At 48.0% G+C, this 21,632-nt stretch overlaps 10 protein-coding genes across 10 annotated transcripts; 6 read left to right on the forward strand and 4 right to left on the reverse strand.

The window, feature by feature from the left end:
* Positions 1 to 229: 229 nt before the first annotated feature.
* BP5553_03604 (uncharacterized protein) lies at positions 230 to 1,973 on the forward strand (the record flags this gene model as incomplete). The annotated part of the gene is made up of 4 exons (XM_032012227.1): positions 230 to 428; positions 564 to 1,396; positions 1,521 to 1,869; positions 1,927 to 1,973. The coding sequence occupies 4 exons, from the start codon at positions 230 to 232 to the stop codon at positions 1,971 to 1,973; spliced, it is 1,428 nt and encodes a 475-aa protein (XP_031871920.1).
* Positions 1,974 to 2,338: 365 nt separating this feature from the next.
* On the reverse strand, positions 2,339 to 3,006 carry BP5553_03605 (uncharacterized protein; the record flags this gene model as incomplete). Its single annotated transcript, XM_032012228.1, has 3 exons — positions 2,339 to 2,512; positions 2,620 to 2,900; positions 2,964 to 3,006. 3 exons carry the CDS (start codon positions 3,004 to 3,006, stop codon positions 2,339 to 2,341), a joined length of 498 nt encoding a protein of 165 aa, XP_031871921.1.
* Positions 3,007 to 3,640: 634 nt separating this feature from the next.
* Positions 3,641 to 4,551, forward strand: BP5553_03606 (Ctag; the record flags this gene model as incomplete). Its single annotated transcript, XM_032012229.1, has 3 exons — positions 3,641 to 3,928; positions 4,001 to 4,448; positions 4,499 to 4,551. The coding sequence occupies 3 exons, from the start codon at positions 3,641 to 3,643 to the stop codon at positions 4,549 to 4,551; spliced, it is 789 nt and encodes a 262-aa protein (XP_031871922.1).
* A 1,316-nt stretch (positions 4,552 to 5,867) lies between these two features.
* Positions 5,868 to 6,996, forward strand: BP5553_03607 (uncharacterized protein; the record flags this gene model as incomplete). Its single annotated transcript, XM_032012230.1, has 2 exons — positions 5,868 to 6,142; positions 6,333 to 6,996. The coding sequence occupies 2 exons, from the start codon at positions 5,868 to 5,870 to the stop codon at positions 6,994 to 6,996; spliced, it is 939 nt and encodes a 312-aa protein (XP_031871923.1).
* Positions 6,997 to 7,247: 251 nt separating this feature from the next.
* BP5553_03608 (Uncharacterized protein) lies at positions 7,248 to 11,175 on the reverse strand (the record flags this gene model as incomplete). The annotated part of the gene is made up of 5 exons (XM_032012231.1): positions 7,248 to 8,699; positions 8,758 to 9,787; positions 9,919 to 10,376; positions 10,429 to 10,839; positions 10,891 to 11,175. 5 exons carry the CDS (start codon positions 11,173 to 11,175, stop codon positions 7,248 to 7,250), a joined length of 3,636 nt encoding a protein of 1,211 aa, XP_031871924.1.
* A 764-nt stretch (positions 11,176 to 11,939) lies between these two features.
* BP5553_03609 (uncharacterized protein) lies at positions 11,940 to 12,683 on the forward strand (the record flags this gene model as incomplete). Its single annotated transcript, XM_032012232.1, has 1 exon — positions 11,940 to 12,683. The coding sequence occupies one exon, from the start codon at positions 11,940 to 11,942 to the stop codon at positions 12,681 to 12,683; it is 744 nt and encodes a 247-aa protein (XP_031871925.1).
* A 103-nt stretch (positions 12,684 to 12,786) lies between these two features.
* Positions 12,787 to 13,365, forward strand: BP5553_03610 (uncharacterized protein; the record flags this gene model as incomplete). The annotated part of the gene is made up of 2 exons (XM_032012233.1): positions 12,787 to 12,839; positions 13,041 to 13,365. 2 exons carry the CDS (start codon positions 12,787 to 12,789, stop codon positions 13,363 to 13,365), a joined length of 378 nt encoding a protein of 125 aa, XP_031871926.1.
* Positions 13,366 to 13,669: 304 nt separating this feature from the next.
* On the reverse strand, positions 13,670 to 14,674 carry BP5553_03611 (uncharacterized protein; the record flags this gene model as incomplete). The annotated part of the gene is made up of 2 exons (XM_032012234.1): positions 13,670 to 13,732; positions 13,787 to 14,674. 2 exons carry the CDS (start codon positions 14,672 to 14,674, stop codon positions 13,670 to 13,672), a joined length of 951 nt encoding a protein of 316 aa, XP_031871927.1.
* Positions 14,675 to 15,250: 576 nt separating this feature from the next.
* On the forward strand, positions 15,251 to 19,128 carry BP5553_03612 (uncharacterized protein; the record flags this gene model as incomplete). Its single annotated transcript, XM_032012235.1, has 3 exons — positions 15,251 to 15,629; positions 15,696 to 15,841; positions 15,910 to 19,128. The coding sequence occupies 3 exons, from the start codon at positions 15,251 to 15,253 to the stop codon at positions 19,126 to 19,128; spliced, it is 3,744 nt and encodes a 1,247-aa protein (XP_031871928.1).
* Positions 19,129 to 19,567: 439 nt separating this feature from the next.
* Positions 19,568 to 20,711, reverse strand: BP5553_03613 (Uncharacterized protein; the record flags this gene model as incomplete). Its single annotated transcript, XM_032012236.1, has 3 exons — positions 19,568 to 19,896; positions 19,958 to 20,295; positions 20,350 to 20,711. The coding sequence occupies 3 exons, from the start codon at positions 20,709 to 20,711 to the stop codon at positions 19,568 to 19,570; spliced, it is 1,029 nt and encodes a 342-aa protein (XP_031871929.1).
* Between the last annotated feature and the right edge of the window lie 921 nt (positions 20,712 to 21,632).

A 21,632-nucleotide genomic window follows, 5' to 3' on the forward strand; every position in this document is an offset into this window, starting at 1 on the left:
GGCCTCGCCCTCGCATTTTGTATCACTCAAATTGCGGCTGACCTGTATAGCACGCACCTGCCGCCAGCCACTGATTGAGGCTGCGCGATCATCCGCAACGATGATGTGAATTATATGTCCCTTCCCTTCCTCTCGCGATGTTTTCTACTGCTTTCTTGCGTTTTTCGTTTCCGTGTACTAGCATCATACTTCTCGACTTTATTGCCAGCAAAGTGCCTAGTTTATCAAAATGCCTCGAGATGTGGTCGATGTTGAGACTCCTCCAGACGGAGCAGATTTAGACTTAGACATTCACGCGAGCCATGCCCTCCTTGCAAAGCCAGCGCAGAGCATAAGAAGTGTCCAAAGCCGACGGGACACGCAACGGAACCGTCAAGAAGTCTTCGAACTGGATGGTATCCCTCCCATTATTAAGTCGGCAAATGGCAGTAAGTATTTTCGATATTTGTCCTTGACATCATGCTTCTCTAGCCAGTCGGATTACGATATCTCGTCAAATATCTCTTTGCCGTTCTTAGGCAATATGCTCTTTACTTGCTATAGTTCTTTATTGACGCTTCTAGATGTATTTTGGGCTGATGAGCAATGTACGCGGAGAGTGGGTCTCACTTCGACGGAAGCCCGCCTGCTTTTAGGTCTTCTCCAGACCGATGAGCCCGAAGACTACAACTATGAAGAGTATAAAGCCATGTTCGAGGACTTTGGAAGAGAACAGCAAAGGCTACAGCAGCTGGTCAATAGTATCCACTGGTGGGACTTTGAATCTTATTATCAGAAGGGTATCTGGAACGCGAGGATTGACTGGCTCGAGAGGATGAAGGGACCCCGGCTCTGGCTTCTTTTCTTAATGGCAAGAAGGAGAAGAATCTTAAAGCAAGCTGCAATAAGAGTGATGGAACGCTTGCGAGAAAAGCGGATCATGAGAGAGGCAGGCAATGGCTCACTACACCACCCATCCCAGTCAATCAGTATATCGCAACTACAGGGCGATACAGACCAGGTCCCTTTAACCAATGACGCTGTGCAGGCATCAGAAGTACAGTTGCGCTCTATGTCTCTCCGATCTCCACCGGTGATGGTCTGTGATGTAAGCCAAATATCAGAAAATCACTTGGAAATCTCTGGCAATACACCATCAGTAAGTGAGAAGCTAGGGTCGAGCTTTAGCTCAGGCCATCATTCGTATTCATTACATGGCCACAGTCCTGTCTTCGACAAGCGTTTCCAGGCAACCCGAGAACATATCAAACTTCAGGTTGAGCTTTTCATGCCTAAGCCTATGCCATACATTACGATCGGATGGTTCTCCACCGCGACCACTGACCCTAAAGAACGCGTTCTGCAATTCAACGAACCGGAGGACTTATTTAGGGCTCTCAGAAAAGGGGAGAACGAAGTGAGAGGGTGGAGAAAAGTGGTGTCACTTAAAGGCCTCAGGGGATTTGGGTTGTATAAGGCAAGTTGCTTTCATTCTACGCGATATAACGTTATTGTACGGGGCGAGGGCTTACTTCCCACAGTGCGATATCTCCCGTGGCGCGCACCTCCCTCTCATTCTCAACACATCACAAGAAAGCGTCCTCTCCCAATTCTTCCTCGCCTACAAGGTCTCAAATCGCCATGCCGACGATGCTGTAGCTATAGCGTGGCAAAAATGGGTTTACAAAAACCTGAATGGGTGCAAGAATAATCCACTGGAAGGAAGGTACTCCCTAGAACTAATCTATGGCTGGTCGAGCTATCGACTCGGCGCCGTTGTGGGTATCCCTTTATTGCTATCTTTTGCGATCCCCGTATGGTATATGGTAGCAATTGAAGATGTTATAACGGCGTGGACTATTGGGATTTATATTGTTACTGCTGCTGCAGGTATGTAGTCTCTGCGTGTTAACCGTGTAAATTTTATATTTGCTGACTTCTGATTAGCTCTAATTGCGCTTATGACTATCTTGGGGAGTTTGGGGGATAACTGAAGGGCGGAGAATGGTTTGCATTGTACCAGAGCTGGGATACAATACATTTATACAGTGCTATGATTTTTGTTCTTAGCTGGATAGCGACTAATAGTTAATTATATTGCCAATGCCATATGTTCTCGGCTCCTTTACGTTCAATGCATTAACGTATTCATCGACAGGTCTAATTGGGATAATAAAACCAACTTCTACCAGGACTTCAAGGGGGGGTAGAGGGATTAGCATTAATTATCTTCCAAAATTTGTTTGTTTTGTGTGGACAGCCAAAGGAGTGATTGTTCGACCTATCAATCTCAGACCTTGCATGTGACCAGGTCACGGATCTATAATCCAATGACATCAAATAATTCAAATTATCACTCCTAATACTTCCCGCTAAGTTTCACCATACCCGAATCCTCATTCTCCTTCTTGCTCCTCCGGCTCCACTCCGGCGCCTCATCATGGCCTTCATCTTCTGCTTTGATACCCTCCTCTTTTGTATGATGCACCGTAGTGCTATTATGCTCCGCAGGTGAGTATATCGTGTATAGAATCTAGGATCATATAATCAGCGCCGGCTTCTCTCCTGACTCGCAATTACTGTGCCCATTCCCCATCCTATATATACCAACCCCTAGATAAAACCATAGAAGAAACTTACCAAGGGCTCAGACCCCGTATTGACAAATTGATGCTGCGTCCCTGCCGGAACAACCATCAAATCTCCCGCCTTCACATCCTGATCTTTCCCATTAATTGTCGCCTTCCCTTGCCCACTTGTGAAGTTCAGGGCTTGGTCGACGGTGTGCACTTCATCGCCAATGTCGCCCCCTACGGGGACTGTCATTAGGACTACTTGGGAGTAGAGACCCGTGAATAGGACCTTCCGGAATTCACGGGAAGATGAAGGGAGTGAGGTGGTCATCTGGGGGAAGTATACCACTAGATAAGAGGACAAAAGTTAAGGATTGAATGGAAAACTATATTGGTAGAATTTGAGCTTACTCTCGTGCGATGGGGGCCCAGCGTTCGGTTTGTAGGACGCCATTGTTCTGACTACTATAGAAGAGATTCGAAATGGAGAAGGTTTGAAAAGTATCAATCGCGGTCTTAAACAGCGAAGAGCGCGAGTGAGTGATGAGACGGACATGTAAATATAAGAATTGCAGTAAGGAAAAATGAATAAGTGGTGTTTGATTACCAGCGAACGATTGCTATATACCTCGGGAAGGAAGGTATATTTCTAATCCCCCTAATTTTTAGGTCTAGACTGCTTCTCCATGATATCATGGTTAAGCCCCTAGTTCCAGTGTTCGTCATCAACTTGCATGACGCATCTCGGCCTCTCGCGCGGGAGAGCACGGAAAGCTTGTTACTAGTGATGCTTAACTGTATGACAGGAGGGGATTTCCTCGGAGATTCGGCTTCCTTCCTGGCGATCCTAGGTGTTTGCTATCCCTTGGATCTACGATGCCTCATTTTGCTGGTTAAAAAAACTGGATATGTACGGAGGGAGTATTTCGTACACCAACATCACAGCTTCATGGCGCACCGTGCACGTACCCCAGATTCCTACATCTCGGCCCGGATCATCGGTTTTGCCGACGACCCCCAACTCTTCCTCTTTCGGAAATCGTGCGATTCTACAAAACTTTATCTTTATCAGCGATAACATTAATACCATGAACGGCCTCCCACGACTATGTTCACGCCTAATACGCAAAGCTCCGGCCTCAGCTTGGGCATGTTCATCATGTTCCAATGCCAGCCAAAGATATGCCGCTCATGCCTTTAAACCATCGACGAGGGGAATCTCCAACAGCTCGAAACCCAGACAGAATGCCCCCCCTACCATGGAGGAATTGCGGGCTCCATTCAAAAAGAAGAACGCAACCACTCTGTTCTATGCCCTCAGCATTATATTAGGAACCGTTGCCTTTTCGTACGGCTCTGTGCCAATGTACAAGATGGTTCGTCGCACAGCTTCCCCCCCCCCAACAATCCCGCTTTCAGTGCAAGCTCAGGGACCTGACCACAAATAGATATGCCAAACAACGGGCTTTGGAGGACAGCCAATCAAAGCACATGGTGGCGGCGTCGAAGGAGAGGATATATCTGCCCGTCTCAAGCCGGTCACTGGCGCGAAGCGCATTCGAATCACCTTCAATGGCTCCGTCTCCGATGTCCTGCCTTGGAAGTTCGTGCCTCAGCAACGAGAAGTCAAAGTTCTACCGGGCGAAACAGCATTAGCATTCTACACTGCCACGAATAAATCGGACGAGGATATCATTGGGGTTGCGACGTATAGTGTGACACCTGGGCAGGTTGCTCCATATTTCTCCAAGATCCAATGTTTCTGTTTTGAGGAGCAGAGATTGAATGCCGGTGAAACGGTCGATATGCCAGTGTTCTTCTATATCGACCCAGATTTTGTCAACGACCCCAATATGAGGGGTATTGAACAGGTTACTTTGAGTTATACCTTCTTTAGTAAGTGTAATCTTTGTGCGATAAATGGTACGTCTGTTAACTGGAAGCAGAGGCAAGATATGATAAGAAAGGGCATTTGAGACCGGTGCCACAAGGAATGTAAAATGTACGATATCTATTAGCGCATTAGCATATGCATTGGGCGGCGTTTGACCGATTGGAAATTGCAATACTATATATCTATTCTCCTCCATGAACTTTCCTCGAGGTGTGCTCTTTGCCCCTGGTGATAGGTTTAGAGATCGTAAGGGTTGAACTTCTATATTCGCCCTTACTCGAGGGTGCCTAGCAAGTGCTGGGGACAGTTAGGGACAATTCCCGGCTACAGTGTTTTGTGCCTTTTGTGTCTTGGAATTCGGCAACCTCATATACTTCAATCATATGCTACCTGATCGTTGTCATTGTTTACCATGTTAGTTTATAAACGATATCCCTTGCCGTTTTACTTTCACCTTTGATGCTAGTCGCTATTTTCCATTTCTTGTTGCTTAGTCAAGTGATCGACAAGTCTAGACACATGATATATGACCAATCTACTTTCAAGTTTGCACTCACAACACGTACCCCCCTAGCAAACCATTTCTTTGTAGTTTGTACAAAGTATATATAAAACAGCGATTCCACTTTGATATTATATTGTTCACGGTAAAGAAAGTTTGACAGAAATCTCAGATCCAACATCAGTCCATCAAGTTTTGAGTCCGTCTAATTAGCTGCATTTGTACCCCTCCGAGTTCATTGTTTTCAGGTAAGCCCTTTGCAGGAGTAGGTGGGTGTTATTTGCCCAATCCTCCGGCGTGACGGCGACGTTAATAAGTATTACCACTGTCTTCCGTATTATAATCGATTTTGAATTATGACCAGAGGGTTGCCAATTAACGACTAGTGTGGAAATTTGTTACATGTCCCAGTCAACAGAGCAGCATGGCTGCTGTGGCCCGTGCCGGGAGAAATCTTCTTTCTATATAAAGAAACTATTACACCACTAATTAGTGGCCCATGGCTGCGCGGTCCGTTACCGTATAGTCTTACGGCACGGTCTAGGCCACGTGAATATACCCGGACAATGTACCAAAGCTTTAAGAGACGCAAATGTTCCGCAGCTTTGCTATTGTGCTTGCATGTTGCATTCTACCTCAGCTTTCGGGAAGATCGCTATGACGACCAGCACATGTTCCAGGCACCTGCGGCTATTAGGTCTAACGGCCCTGTGTCTTGAACGTCCGTATCCATCTGGGCGCCAATACGTTACTTTATTTACCTACCTGAAGCCCAAGGTTATCAACATTCACCCCCATCAAATGCCTCCGCCAATCTTATTACAAATAATACGCACTCCCCGAAACTATACATTCTCCCTTTGATAGCAATCTGGCTGTATCATCTTCTTCCCCTCTACATCAACCGCCACCAACCCCCATGCCACAACATTATAACAACAATCGCGAATATGAAATGGCTCTCCAGATGATGTCGCAAGAGGAGTATCCAATGGATATTGATGTTGATAATGGCGGAAACAGCGGCGAAAGCTCGTCGGCGATGATGCAACCAGACGCGTCGACCGTCTCTATTCGAGGTCATCAAAATACCACCGAGTGGAACCCTACCCTCCTTTACATGCCTATAGCGGTTCTTGGCAAACTCTTCAGCCTACTGAACCCAATAGACGCAACATGTTTAAGTCTAGCCAGGTATGATTCTACCCACATTTATTTGCCCACCTCCCTTCCCCACCTTCTGCTTCGAATTATCCGCCTTCATCATCACGCCTCTATTTCCTTGCCCAACCGCCTTTCCTGGTTAAACCTCTTACGACATTGACTCTCCCACTTAAACACGCCTACTTTAAAACAATTACTAAAGTCTTAACTCCACATACAGCAAGGTCCTTTACAACATCCCTCCCAGGCTCAAAGATCAGAAGCTTCCTTCTCAGATGGACACATCAACATTATATACGTACCCAGCAGTACACCTTCTGGCAGGTTCACCGTTCTCGAAGACCCCCATCGAGCGACGTCTCGTCTCTGCCCGCGGTTGCACACACTGTGTCCCAGTGCGCTACTTCCCAGCACATTGCGAACTTCACTTCCACCTGAAGTCGTGGATGCCGAAACACTTACGGTACTGCGAAGGCCTATGCAAGCAGTTTACTACTTCCAGAGCAGGTAGGGAAAAGCAGAAATACTTTCAACCAGACGCATATGCCGAGTTTATAGCGGATTGGTGTGCTATCGACGACACTCAAGACGAGCTTCAACTCAATGGCGGCAGATCCTTTGGTAGTGGCAGACTATTTGGCAATGTTCCTGCTCCCAATAGGCCTATCCAACAAATCTCCAATGGCCATTACCCCGTCGTTCGAAGCTGCCCGGTCATAGGGCGCTATACCGATCCTAACGAGGAGTTTTGTGGGACTTGTGGAGTCTCCTACAAGAAGCAGTATGAGCGGGGCCGCATGAGGTTGAACCCCATTACGGAGGATGGTGTAAAACTCCCCCTATATTACAACTGGCAGAGCAAGTGGAACGACAGAGTATATTGAAGGTTGAGAGTGGTTTTTGACGGGGAATTGCTTTCGGGGGTTTGCCTTGATGCTTGGTGTGGTACATGGACATATGCGATTGCTATTCATCACATTGCGTTTTATTAGCTACCTCAAACATCAGGTGCTTGCATCTGAATGTTATCTCTAAACTACAGCACTGCGCTTTCCTTTTCATCCCATGATTACGCCCCTTCCAGAAAATCAATTTGCGTGTTACTATCGTATACAATGATTTCATTTTGCCGATCTCAAGTTTCCGTCTCTACATCCGGCTGCCTACCCTTCAAAGAACCCATTTTAAACGTCCTCCTGACAGCAAACTTGGCCTCATCCTTTGCAAACGCCAAGTTCCTGACTGGCTTCCACTGCATGAGGCCCCTCTGCTTACGATGGAGCCCTTTCTTGTTCTCGTTATATTCCTTGATTTGACTTATCGGATTTGACCCATGCGAAGATCCAGATTTGCCTCTAGGTTCTTCTTCGTTGGCATTCTCCGTGGTTTGCTCATCATTCGTTGCATCATGGACACCAAGGTCGCTTGAAGAGTCGGTGGACTCGTAATCTTTACTATCTCTATCCTCATCATCTGTTTGTTCATTTATACTCTCGTTAGTGTCACCCCTATTTTCGTCTCCCCCCTCGCTAGGACCGTTAGCAGCTTTCCTGTAAGGACGCGTCCCGACATGACTGGCATACAAAGCTGGGTCTCTTCCGAAGGCGCCGCTCCAATCTGTGCCATCCTTTGACAGCCACTTCTGCTTCTCGTCATCATCTGCCAAAGCTAGAACATCTCGGCCCTGGCTTAAGGATTGATCGTGGAGTGCCTGGACCGCCTCTGGCATTTCCTTCGTCACGACACGATCCCGCACACCCTCAGAGTGGCACGCCTCCCAGGTCTCTTGCGTTTCTCGAGAGTCGTTGTCAGTAACAAAACGGGAATGGTCCTCGTCTGTACCAGGCTTGAATCTAGCCCTGAACTGCAACCGGCCCACTTCTTCGAGCTCAAGATCTGGAATGGATTTGAAGTTCTCTTCTGTGATGTAGTTTTGTGACAATCGCATGCCATTGTCCGTCTTCCAGATTGGGATATTGATATCCTCCTCCTTCATATCCTCGAGGTGGTGGAGCCAAACAACTGCATAGGCGTCTGCCTGACGCTTGCTGGAAGAATGAAACTCAAAGACAATGGGAGCCCTATAGCGATATCTCACTGGTAGTCGGACATTGTTTTTGCCTTCCTTCTTCGCAATATCCCAGTAAATCCCGTCCCCTTCGTCCGTCTTCCGACATTGAGATCTTGAGATCTTGCCAGAGCTACCACCAGTTCTCATCTTGAGCTTGGTGTGACCGCTATAACCAGTAGCAAGAATTTTATTACACAGGAACTCAAACGTCCCTACATCCCAACCCAGCTGTGTAGGTGGCAGTCGGGTCTCCACACTCCTAAATAGGAGGGAGACTCTAACACGTCCGAATCCAATACCACCATCAAGAGGATACCATCTAGTCACTTGCGAACTTGTTTGCAGAATATCGGAAAGCTTCAGAGGGACGACACCAAGAATTGGATCGTGCTGTCTCATTCGCTGATCTCGAACTGTGATCGTCACGATACCAGACCTCCAATCCCTCATGAACCGCTCAGTGCCGGCGTTGAAGATGGGTTTGCTGCTAACAACTTTTGTCCTGGTACGGTATACCTAATGGCGCTTTAGCAAAGGTTGATACTGTGGTTACTAACATTCAGTTCAGGCTTACCAATTCATCATTGTACAGAATCGTACAGTAGCTGCTTGGCAGCCTCTTGTTCTCCTCTTCCTTACTCTCTCCGCTTGGTTGGGCCGGCTCATATTCCTTACCCTTGCGCTTGCCGTCGCTACCCTGAATATTCTCAAGCTCTAGATTGACGATTTGGTGGACGATAATGCTACAGATACCACTTGGCCAGAGAGGATCTGGAGGTGTATGGACCACGGCATCTTCTGTAGCATTGTCCAGTGCTCCCTTCTCGTCTTGTAGCTCCGGCATATCCTTGAGCTGCTCTGGTAAGTTGACGTCCTTTCCATGAGTCCTGAGTGCTGGCCGGAATTGTGGCTTGCCGAAGAATCCCACCTCCCAATGAAGTTCGCCGGGCATAGTGCTGTCCTGGTGCATGCCTCGGAGTTTCGAAATTTGGGGATACATCTTACCCGGATGTTGAATCATTTTTTGCATCGACAGCTCAACCTTTCCCACCACATCGTCAGAGGTAGATCGATCAGAGTCCCATAGTTCCATGGACAGTTGTTCGTCGACCTTTATAAGGCTGGGTGTTACGAGGATAGCGCAGGTCTCTTCCCAAACTGGGTTCAGGTCGTCTTGAATGACTCGAGTGCAGTACATTGGCTTCCCATACTTGGAAAAACTGACTGTAACGTAGGGGTCGCTTCCGCCCCCTTTGCTTCCGCGCTGATCTTGCTTGCTGAGGCCTGAGGCTTTGTGGATCCTAATCCAAAGTATTCCCAGAGCCTCGACATCCTTTTGAATGTCGTCACCCTGCAGCAGCTTGCCCATGTCGAGAGTCATCGACTTGGGGGCAACATATTCGTTTGCAGCAGCACTAATGGCGTAGTTGACAAAGTTGGAGATCAGTGGGAGATTTAAGATGTTGATACCGCTCTCGATCATTGGAACGCAGCCTGCTTGAACCTTGGGCAATCCCATGAGGGTGAAGGTCAAAGATTTCAAAAATGGAGCTTCTGGTGACAGTTGGAGTCGCAACCTAACGGTTCCCACCAGTCCTTGAAGCCTATATTTCAAACAATTAACATATTGCTGTTTTAGGATAGGAGAGAATATGCAGCGGGCTAATCCAATTCAGATGTTGCAAAACATTAAATCGCGAATTCTTGGAATGGAGCGAATTAAACAAAGACTTACTCAACAAATATAGGTAATGGGACCCCAAAGAGGCCTTTTATTCCTAGATAAAACACCAGGTGCATGTGCATGTTCTTAGCTTTTGCAGAAGCCCCCGCTCCGGAGGGTGCAGCGTGATATGCAAATGAACATTCAAGGTTGTAGTAATCCCCGCCCTCCTCGTCGGCGGCCAATTCCTCGGGGTCTTTAGTTTCTCTATTCTGCCGATGAATATCATCCTTGAGCTCCTTAACGTGTGCATCAGGAAGAGCACGCAAACTAAGTATGCGAATTGGGTTATCGCCTTGGTTGATATCAGCAACTCGGACATTTTCGATGGCGCCAGGAACAGAAGCTTGCATGACATCTTCCAATGTGTCGGCAATACCAGCAAACATGTCGGGGTCAATAAGTCCCCACATTACCCCGAGGAGGGTATTAACCCATTCAACTGATTCTGGGATAAGATTTGCGGTTGCCTTCACTCGTCAATACGGCTATTTCTAAGAAGCGACAAGATGTAGAGCCTACCGTTTCGCCACGCACTTTCTCAGCGGACCACTCGTGGTCTCGCCCTTTGCGTACAAGATCTTTCATCCACAAGTAAATACCCGACGAAACGCATATCCCAAGCGGTATAAGTCCATACAATGCTCCTCCGAAGAATTTACCTAGCACGACAATTCCGATCAATACACCGGCGCAAAGTATCGTTGTTCTGTTCTCTAAAGCCTCATACATAGGTTCAAAGCTGACCGAAGGCGTAGGATGGAAGAGAATATTCGTTTTCTCGCCATGGATGGGGACATCAGAAGTGGTGCCGGGGTGTATTGGATCTGGAGGGGCAGTTATATCTTGATTTCTGCTATATTCTTCGCCGGACTGATGTGATTCCGTCTTGACAGGAGTGTCTTTATTGAGATTCGCATTCGGCACGGAGAGCTACGATTAATTATTAGTAGGAGCCAGCTTTCTAGAAGAGAGCCGACTTACCTGTGGGTTTTCGACAGCCTTCATGACGTCGGCATTGACATCTTCGATCTCAACTTCATTACCGGTTACAGGGTCGGTGACTGTCTTCCTCGTACCAGAAACGCCCGTGGGTTGACCATCCTTGTGGTCTTCGACGTTGTTTTTCTGGTGGACTTTGGCCTGTTCTTCTATAGCTGCATCTCGCTGCTTTTTATCGGCGTCTAAGCCCTCAACGAATCTTTGGATATTTGGGATGGGATTGGTGCCAGAATAATGACCACCGGGGCCCATCTTTTGCTGTGGCATCTCTAAAGTGCTGTCCTGGATAACCTAGATGGGCACTGCTAATGCCAACGAGAAAGAGGGGGAGGTAGGTTCTGCTTCGCCAATACTAAGAAGTCCTCTCTCTCTTCAACGCGTTGCAATTGAGGTCGGAAGGGAAATTGAGGAGAGCAAGAGGCGAAGAGGTAAGCAGGCAAAGAAACACAGGAAGAAAAAGACGAAAGGGTCGGCATCACGCCGCAAATTTAAGTATTTCTACCCCATGCTGTTGCACGACGTCGAGCAGTTAGTGAGAGCTTGCAAGTTCCCAGCAGGGAATGATGATGTCACTGATCTGCAAACAACCGGGGGAGCTACACTACAGTGTACAGAGACATGACATTTCGCAATGTAGAGTGTCGTTCCTCTAAGCAATAGTAACAGCCACAAATATCCCTTGGGGTGGCTCGTTCATATATATTATATGGAACATGGACTTGTTACCTGTAGTGTGTCCATTCTCATGCTCGTGCTAGAAGGTTGCGTAGCAGTAGACATGCATAAATATTCATAACTCATATGAAACCGAGAAAGGTTGGCAGCTAGGATCCACCGGTGATCTGCCGGTTAGTGAAGGGATCCTCCCAGTGCAGGCATCATGCCTATAAATAACGAGGTAACATCGGCTTGACTTCACTTCTCTGCAGAGTAGAGAAAAACAATAACGAAATAACGATAACTTAATGATCGAGTGGTTATCTGTCACCGTAATCGTGCGTTAGAACTGGAAAGATCAAACCATCTACGAAATGTCTACCGTCCAGTTCGTCAATTGCCGTCAATGCAAGAATGGCAGATTGATTTCCTCTCCTCTGACCGTGGACACGAACGGCTTCATAATCCCAAACTCCCCTATTCCTCCACATACCGGGGTTGTTGACATAGAGGGCGCCATTATTTCGCCTGGTTTTCTCGAACTGCAAATAAATGGAGCTCTTGGCTTCCATTTTGCTCATTATGAGGATCCCAAGTCATACCAAGCCGGTGTCCGGAAGTTGGCCAAATACCTGCCCTCCACCGGAGTCACTGGTTTCTTCCCAACAGTTCCTACCGTCCCGGCTGGCGTTTTCCACGCGGTCCTCCCCTTCTTGAAACCCAACCATGGTCCAGGCTCAGCCTCAGTACTCGGAGCTCATGTGGAGGGTCCTTTCTTGGCCCCTTCCAAGAAAGGCGCCCATGCTGCTGCGAACATGCTCGCTCCAGGACCTTCCCGGCTTGAAGATGTCTACGGGGGCGAGAACCTCAAGCAGTCTATTAAAGTTGTGACGCTTGCTCCTGAGTTGCCAGGGGCATTGGAGAATATCAGGATCTTAACTAATGAATATCGTATTCATGTCTCGATGGGCCACAGCGCAGCGACTCATGATGATGGTTTGAAGGGGATAGAAGCCGGTGCGAACCTCATGACGCATGTTTTTAATGCCATGAATCCGCTTCATCATAGAGAACCTGGATTGCCAGGTGAGATTCCACCAGAGACTCGTAAAGCATAGACAGTAGCCGAATTCACACGCTCTAGGCCTGATATCCCATCCCAATCCGCCATATTTTTCTCTAATCGCCGACTCGATTCACCTCCATCCTCGGGTTGTCGCCATGGCATACCGCTCATCTCCTAGTCACTGCATCCTTATAACAGACAGTATTGAGTAGGGGAATTTAGCTCTTTGTGTCGTTTATACCTTGCTCCTGACACCTCCCCCGCCTTTCACTAACTCCTGTTTGGTACTTCAGTGGGAGGAATATGGAGAATCCACGGCTCCCGAAAAGGAGCCTTGCTCGTCGTCCCCTCTTTTACACGTCTTGCACTAATATCCTAACAAAATAGTAAATGCTGACATATCATTCAGACTCTCCGGCCTCCCCGGCGGTATTTACCCAGGGCACGCCCAAATTCCACATAACCAACAGAAAACCGGAAACAAAGTATCGATTAAGGGCACCGACACCCTTATCGGGACCTGCATCGGGCTCGACGAGTGCGTACGGAACCTCATGGCATGGGCCAAAATTCCCATCGAAGAAGCAGTCATGTGTGTCACGGAAAACGTCGCCTCGGCCACGGACCTGCACGATCGAGGGAGATTAGAGGCTGGCCGGCGTGCGGACTTTGTGGTATTGGGCGAGGATGGGGAGGTGGCAGCGACTTGGGTTTTGGGGAAGAGAGTCGTGTGAATTTCTCACTCACTATTGTTCCCACAATTAGGGCTAGCTGTCTTAAGGCGGAAGAGATATAGGTTTGCTACCACCATGTTTGAGGTAATCCCATATCTGGACCAACCCCATTCCTCTTGGTTTTCCATGTTTACAGAGTCAGCAAAATGATATCAGGCCTTTGAATGAGACATCCGAGTTGAGTCTAATAGCCTGATTGATACACCCCAATATGTGTCTAATATGGTGATACGTTTCGGACCTTTTTTACCGGTTAGCCGTCACTTGTCAGAGAGTTGGGCTATCTTCGTACTATATCCTAAAATCACGCAGTTGGTAATACTCCAGGGCCATTGGCCACGTTCGCCGACCGCAGAGTCAAGTGGTTCTTCCCGAAATATTAGCGCGCATGATAGTAGGTATCTGGAAGTCAATAACATACAGCATACTCAAGGGCAGATGGCACCACTTTTTGCCATGGAAACTCATCCGACGCGAAGTCATCACATCTCAAATCAGGCTGTTCCGCTGGCTTCTTCGGTGTTTTGCCATCAAGCAGAACCGGCTCGTCATTCTTCGACATAAGACGGACCAGGACGCTATTCTTGTCGAGCAGATACCGCGGGTCGAGCGAGAACCTTACAGACGGCTTAACTTCAACTCTCATCCACATCGGGGTATCGGGTGGGTTTGCAACCACAACTGCGGCGGCGAAGTGGCGGAAGATCCCATCCTTCTGCGCCGAATTCTCTGAAAGATCCCAAGTTACAACGTTGGCTTCATCGTGATCATCATCATAGAATAAATTGCCATGCAGCGCCATGCGATGTTCGACAACGGTCAAAGATTCCCTTCCCACATGAGGCTCTAGACCGGCTGATAGCCCAATTGGAGTCTCGAATGTCAGCGGAATTGATATATCATACTTCTTCTTCTCCTCCACGGTCTTAACAGCTCCGTACACTTGCTTTGGGGCAAAATTCAATATTTGAGGGTCGGTCGAGGGGTCTGACGATTTGACACGGGGGTTTCCCGTATCAGTTGCTCTTGTGAAGGACACCAGAATTGTGGCCTCTTCATAGCGCCCGATGGCTTTTGCTTTGAATCGAAAGGAGAAGTCTATGGCGATCAAGCAGGCTGGAGTCCCCGCATAAGTGCCATAGTGCACACGGCTAAGGGTAGCACTGAAGGAAGTGCTCCCTACACGGTCAGCAGTTAATTGCTTTCGATTTATTGCGTCGTTGTTACGAATCCCAAGAAGAGGCTCATATGGTTTGTCTGTAAAGTCGGTTTCAAAATCCCCATTTGGGTGCGGCTCGGCCCGTTCCATGGCGCTCCACAGGCTGCCGGCCGTCACAGCAACAAGATCAGACGTCAGTTTAAGTAGTATCACAAGAGAAGGTTGCTCGTTGTATTATTTACTGGGTTGGGCACTGGATTTTGATATATCAGCGCCTGAGCCGCAAATGGGCAGTCAGCAGGCAGTGGCTCCTCGATATGCGGATACCGGCAGAAATCCCCGGGTACATGACTAGAAGGCTAACACCTGTAAGTACAGGATTGGCTGGCTGGGCAGACAAAAGCGGGTGCCGATATCAGCCATGCCCATTCTTCTTTACTGATGCAATACTAGTAGGGTTGAGAGTGGTGAGAGTGGGATGATACAGAGTAGGTATCTTCTCTAAGTGTGGCGCTGATGCCCCCTACGGGTATTTCTTCAGCAAACCCCACCTCCATCGCTCAAGCCACCGGTTTACCGGGTTACATTGTTGCTATTTTTAGCTTTACCAGTACCACCCTCGCACAGCAACACTATTCAACTTCTGATTAAAATTATCACCAACCATCGCTTTCACCAATAAAGGTTGCTCTCAGACTCTAGTTCTGTAGATGTTACATATAAGATATGACTACGAACACTATAGAAATCAAAACCACCATCGATGACCTCCGGATTCGCGGCCAATATGCCCAAGCCCACGAATTCATTTGCAGCCTCCCACCTAAGGTTTGTGCCATCCCTTCTGTCGCGATCGATATCATTCAATTACATCTGGTCCAAGGGCATGATGCACTCGCTGCCGAAGCTTGCGTCATAGCACGAAAGCCATTGTTTGTGAACGCAAGCGATTTAGAACATTCAGCCTTCACCAAGGAGATCTTTGATGTGGATTCCGTCTGTATTGAGCTTCTTACCGCATATGCCCATATGCGCCGATTCTGCGAGCTTAAAGCTGCCAAGGTGATCACTGAACGCATTCATGGTGTTTGGCTTGGCACTCAAGGTATTTTAATCGATTTTGTCGTATCAACCGTCCCCTTCACTAGTCTGCGTTAACTGGCTGTTGAAGGGGTGGAAAACTTAGACCTGCTGGAAGAAAGTACTATCCAGGCCGGAACTAACTGTCTTGAAAGCATCGAGCAGCAGCGTAAGGAACTATACTCTAAGTCCAATATCGAATCTGAGACCGATGGCATTGATATTCAGGAATCCCGAGTAAATGGCCCTTCTCCTTCCCCATGTATCATTTGACCATGAATACTTCTAATTGTGCTCCAATTCAGGTTCTTCTCGAGTTTTGGTATCTAAAAATTAGACTTGTACTCGCAGATCAGTCTCTTCTGGATAAGGAGACGGCTTGTTCGGAGGCCGCAGCCAGCCTCGATACGTTACGATTCTGGTGCGAAAGGCGCGGGCGCATGAGGGAAGCTCGGCACATTACCTATATGCGCCAAGGGCTTTTTGATAACATTGAAGATGAGATCAATATCTTAGAAACCTTCCTTGGGAAGCTAGACGAAGAGCGCTATCCCATAGAAAAGGCACTGACGCACCTTGATCTGGTCTTTTGTCTATCCAAAGCAGCAGATTCGGATCCTGTCACTCTGGAACAACACTCTCATTATCAAGAGGCTGAACGGCTCTTCAAAGCCACGGACCATGGATTTGGGCATATCGACCTCATGGATGCTCGCCTAGAAGCCAAGAAGGACATGGATCGAAAGACCCGGCTTCAGTGTAAAGATATTCTGGCGAAGATGTACCGAGATGCCGGATGCTATATGAAAGCGATTAGGTGTCTCGTTCTTTCCATTAACTCGGGCCTAGACGAAGGTGGTCACCTGCAAACATTGAAAAACATTGAGACCATCCTCACGGAAGTTGAGAGGCTTGGGTCTAATATGGTCAAAGAAAGCATGCTAATCCAGCTCATTGCACCCGCCATTATCCGATCGTCAGAGAGTGGTTGGGCGCTAGACATCTTGAAAGTGTATTTTGCTACACCGACTGTGTCAATGAGTGTAAAACACCACGGACTGCTGATGACCTGCTTTGCTTTCGCCCAATACAATAGTGGAAACCACCACCTTGCAGTTGAGCACGCACGGAAAGCCTTCAATATTGCTCTTACTGGCCACTCTTATGTTGACCAATCTGATGCTGCCTACGTCCTTGCCCATATCCTTTCAAAGGATGTCCAAAGGCAGACTTTGGTTTCTGAAGAAGTTAAGACACGGTGCCTAGAAGCCCGGGAGCTTATCCAAGTCTGGGTCGAGAAGGACCGCTTGAAGAGTTACGATTCCGGTGAGCGGGATAAATGCCTGCAACTTGCGGGTTTGGAGGAATGTCTTGGCATATTCTCTGATGTCGATGATGCTCATACTCGGTCACAAGAGTGGATGGAACGCTCAATGCGATGTGGCAATGACACTGGTGTTCTCGTCCATTCCGAATTAATCACAGACTTAAAACTTAACCAGCAGGTCACCCAAGGATATTATGAACAAGCACTGAAGACCGCCTTGGACGCCTACAAAGCGTGTGAAGAAAATTCAACCACAACCCCTTTCGTCCGTGCTCAATGCGCGATGCGGTTATCCAACCAGTATCGTACACAAGTCCATATAGGAATTGGCCAAGCTAGAGAGAACAGCAATCCTGATTGGAGCCCAATCATTCGAAGTATACTAGAAGCACTCAAGCACGCTTGGGAAGCTGTTCAAATCTTCCAATCATCCTATGGGGCAGCAATACCGCCATTGCTTCTAGCAACGGAATGCATGAACAGTGCAGTGGACGACTACACAACCTTCTTGCCTCAACAAGGAAAAGACTTCCTCAAGACGTATCTGCCAGAAATTGAAAAGACGGAGAAACTGTATGATGACATGAGACGCAATACCTCAATGCAAAGCGGCCCAATTCAGTCACTGACCTACAAACGAAATGTCACGTCCGCTGATAATACGGCGAAGTTGTACACCTTCACAGCCCAGGGCTACCTGATGCTTGATGATCCTGAGGCCGCGTGGAGATGGATGCAAAAGGGGAAGGCGAGGGCCTTGTCCGATATCTTCGGAAGTCGTGCCCTCGTTCCAAATAGCTTGATGGATGAAATCGGGGGCGACGACGACTCTCATGCGCTTTTCAAGCAGGAGAAGGCACTAACAGAAGCTATTCCCCATGCTTCCCCTCAGGATTACATTATCCTGGCACGCAAATTGGAGGAGTTACGTTCCTCTATGAGAAAATTACCACTTCTCAAACAGTTACTCGGCATCCGGGAAGGAGCTCTCAACTTGGATTTAGGGCAACGCTTGCTTGCACCTATTGATCCCACACATTCAAACTTGAGTCATGGAAAGGTAGCATATGTTGACTGGTTTCTTCCCAAACTATGGAACAGTTACAATGACAAGATCATGATGTTCGTGAGACGACAGGGCGACAAGGTCCATGTCTTTGAGCTTCCCATCCTGCTATCAGAAGTACAGATACTCTTAGAGGAGGCGTACAGGGTGACTAGAGAGGAACAGCGCTTGCGGAAAGGAGATGGTAATCGCTTCCTCGCCCGGTTCAGTCCGCTACTTGCTGGAATTGAAGACACCACATCGGAGAATGAGCTCCTGGTTTTGTCTCCTTCGGGTCCCTTAAACAAAGTTCCCTTCCACGCCATATCCATCGGTCAATCCAAGCGCAGACTTATAGAGAGAAACCCCATCATTTATTCGTCCAGTGCTGCAATCCTCCAACAATGCTACCACCGTGCAACCGCTCAGGCTTCCAAGGCGCCCAGTTTAAAAAGCACCAAAGCAGAATTCTTCGGTGTCTACGAAGAGGAGGAATTCCAAGAGGAGCAGCAGAGCATTTTTGAATCCATCGACCTTCTCAGTCGCCAGTTCCCCGGCGGCGAAGCTGTAAAAGGCGCCGAAGTAACCAAGCCGGAGTTCGTCAGACGAAGCAAAGACGCGAGCTGGGTTCATTACCACGGCCATGCAGTCTATTCCAAAACCGACGTCCTCAAATCAGGTCTCATTCTTAGCAACGGGACGGAAAACCCCAGGTCTAGCACAGAGTCCGGCATCCAGGCTGAGGGATGTGGCCCTGACGATCTCTCGGTCCCAGAAGCCTTTGACTTAAACATGATCGATAGCGCACCCCATCACACCATCATAGCGTGCGACTCTGGCACGCAAGACATCGCACCGGGGGATGAACCCTTAGGATTGATTCCAGCCTTGCTATTTGCTGGTGCAACGTCTGTACTAGGTTGTATGTGGCCGACACCAAGTCATGCTGGAAGGTTATTTTCCGAGTTGTTCTATTGCGATCTAAGCGAACAGCGGAATACGATGGACGTTGATGGAGAAATGGTTTGTATGCTGAACTTGGCGGAAGCATTGAGAAGGGCTGTTTGCCAGATGATGAACAAGGAAGGGACGAAGGCGCCGTATTACTGGGCCCCGTTTGTGCTATATGGAGCTTGGTTTCGTGTTGCATGATGAACAGTACTTGCCGATCCCCAAAGACCGTGACTGGGTATTGTATCGGGTGGGACTTTGATTCTTGCTTCAACCCTTATATATACATAAGCCTAGTCCCTTTTGCTTAGGTGGGAAACATCATCCAATAACCCAAGCAACGCAAATATTTGAAATCCTTAATTGTTATGTGTGTATTACACGGTTTTCTAGTTTGTGCGGGGCGATGTAGATATGCTACCTCAGCTATCCCGTTCATATACTTAGTTTATAGGCCATTCCATGCCAAAATGAGACCACGAGCAGGATATCCTTGCTGGGTGTCACATAAAACCCAAAACGCCAGCCATCCAGCCAATCTATTACGGCTCGCGGCCGTAACACCGGGTAAACAGTTACCCTACAACCCTTCTTAGTCCGCTCTACCTGTCTAAATCCCCACACTATACATCTTTCTTTTTTAGTATCGTGACGAGTCTCCATACTGATTTCTCATATCTGGCAGCTGGACGCTAGAGTCTTCATCCGTGCTTCCCATCTTCATCCTCCCATTTTCCAAGGCCCCCTTTTTAGTTCGGAAGGTGAAATTAGCCTCGTGCCAAACACCCTTGAAGGCAACGGCTGGGTGGAAAACAGTTAAGCAAATACAAGCAACTGCGATCATGGTGGGCTCCATGATCATGTAGAGTGCTTCGTCGTTTTTGAAGAGATCGCCGTCGAAGCCACCCGCTAGCTCGGCGCACCGGTATATGCTACGGGCAAAGATGGTGACAGAGGAAACGAAAAGGCCTGTGGATGGAATTAGTATTTACATTCGATGTGTTGTGGTGGTTTACGAAGGAGGACTGACCAATAAGGAATCCCTTAAAGAGACCCGTTTGAGTGAGCCAAGTATAGGTTGGATTCCGCGACCCTTTACCGGACCACACTCTAAACGCGAATTCCCCACAGCAGATTGCAAAGAGAACTAAAGACACGACTTGGAAGATGAGACCCGCCAACATAATGTTCTTCCCGAGGTCGCTGGATGACTGTGTGTTGGCGGTTGAAGCGATACCTCCTCCGAGGGCTTGTAGAACCAGACTAATTAAGTCGCATGTGCAGAAAATGAGGGTATATGTACGAGGCTTGAAGCGCGAGCAATCTTCACCGTAGACGGTAACGATGCGAGCCAAGCAGAGATAGATTCTGTATATTCATCGTTAGCTAGGGCAATGTCAAAAACGGAGGAGAAGTACGTACGCTGCAGTTAAGAAAGCTGGTGCTATGGTGAGAAGAATGAGGTACATGAGAAACATGTCGTGATTGAATGGGTTGTTGTGGATCATGACTCGAGCAATATATCCCACACACTCCATAATCAAGCCAAAGCTCATGGCGGTCATGTAGCCCCATGTCTTGTGCTTTATTCCAAAAAATAGTTGTGGGATGAATAAGAGGGCGAAGAGACCAGCAAAGATTGCGTTACCAGGAAGTGTTGGTCGATATAGGAAGCTTGCCAGTGTCAAGTCGCAAGTGTCGAGGGTACATAAATGGGGGTTGAAAAAGAGAGTAATGTTCCCGTAACGATCGCCCGGTCCACCATCATGTGTTAAATTGGACATATTGAGAAAGGTTGATACTATCTTCACAAGGAAGAGCTGCGAGTGCTGTGGACTAGCTCTGGTTCCAAGATGATTGAAGAGCTATAAGAAAAGGCACAAAAGGAAGTGCAAAAATGAGACGAGGTGCTTGCAATTAGGCAGGCTCAAGGAACAGACCAAACTTAACTTATTATAGGGATATGAAAAGTGGTGCTGGCATAAGATCCCGCCGCACTGGGGGTCAGCTTCGCCCAGGGCCGCGTACTCTGTAACAGCGACCGGGGCAATTGGGGTCTCGTAACCGACTTCGCACTGACAGATGTGGTGGAAAATATGCTTATTCTGACCAGCGCGCCTCGGAATTTGCCCAATGGAGAGATTTTACAAGCAATTGCTCGACCCAAGCTGTTGAGTCAGCAGCCCTATGGGGCTCTTCGTTGGTCGGTTCGAGCCTCGAAGGCTCAAACCGCAGATTATTGTGCCCTGCAATAATGATACGAAGCACATAAAGGACTGCGCCCCTCAGGTTTAATTAGGTGAAAACACGTCAACCGAAGAGCCTAGCTCAGCAGCTTGCGTGCTCTTATTGGTCAGACCGCTCCTCAGGCAGACAGACGTCTGGACAATACGAAGCGGTACAACTGTACGTACAGGCAAGCCCCCAATCTGAGTAAGACGAGAGCCTCTTGATCCTTCGTCATATTGTATTGACTAGGGCCACCGAATTCTAATTGGAATTCCAGGGCTTCGCAACGTGGTTTGTGGTCCGTGGGAATCTTCCCCATCCTCTAGGCTTACTTACGTAGTACAATTTCCCACTCACCACTCCGTTAGAAGCAATTCCCAGAATAGAACCGATTCCGTAATATTCCTCTGAGCAGTTGCTTGCTTACCTACTTCACTTGAATATAAATACAGTAAATACGCTGTACACCGTGAAAT

Source organism: Venustampulla echinocandica, assembly GCF_003357145.1.
Source record: "Venustampulla echinocandica strain BP 5553 chromosome Unknown scaffold_1, whole genome shotgun sequence".
In the NCBI taxonomy this organism is placed as follows: Eukaryota; Fungi; Ascomycota; class Leotiomycetes; order Helotiales; family Pleuroascaceae; genus Venustampulla; species Venustampulla echinocandica.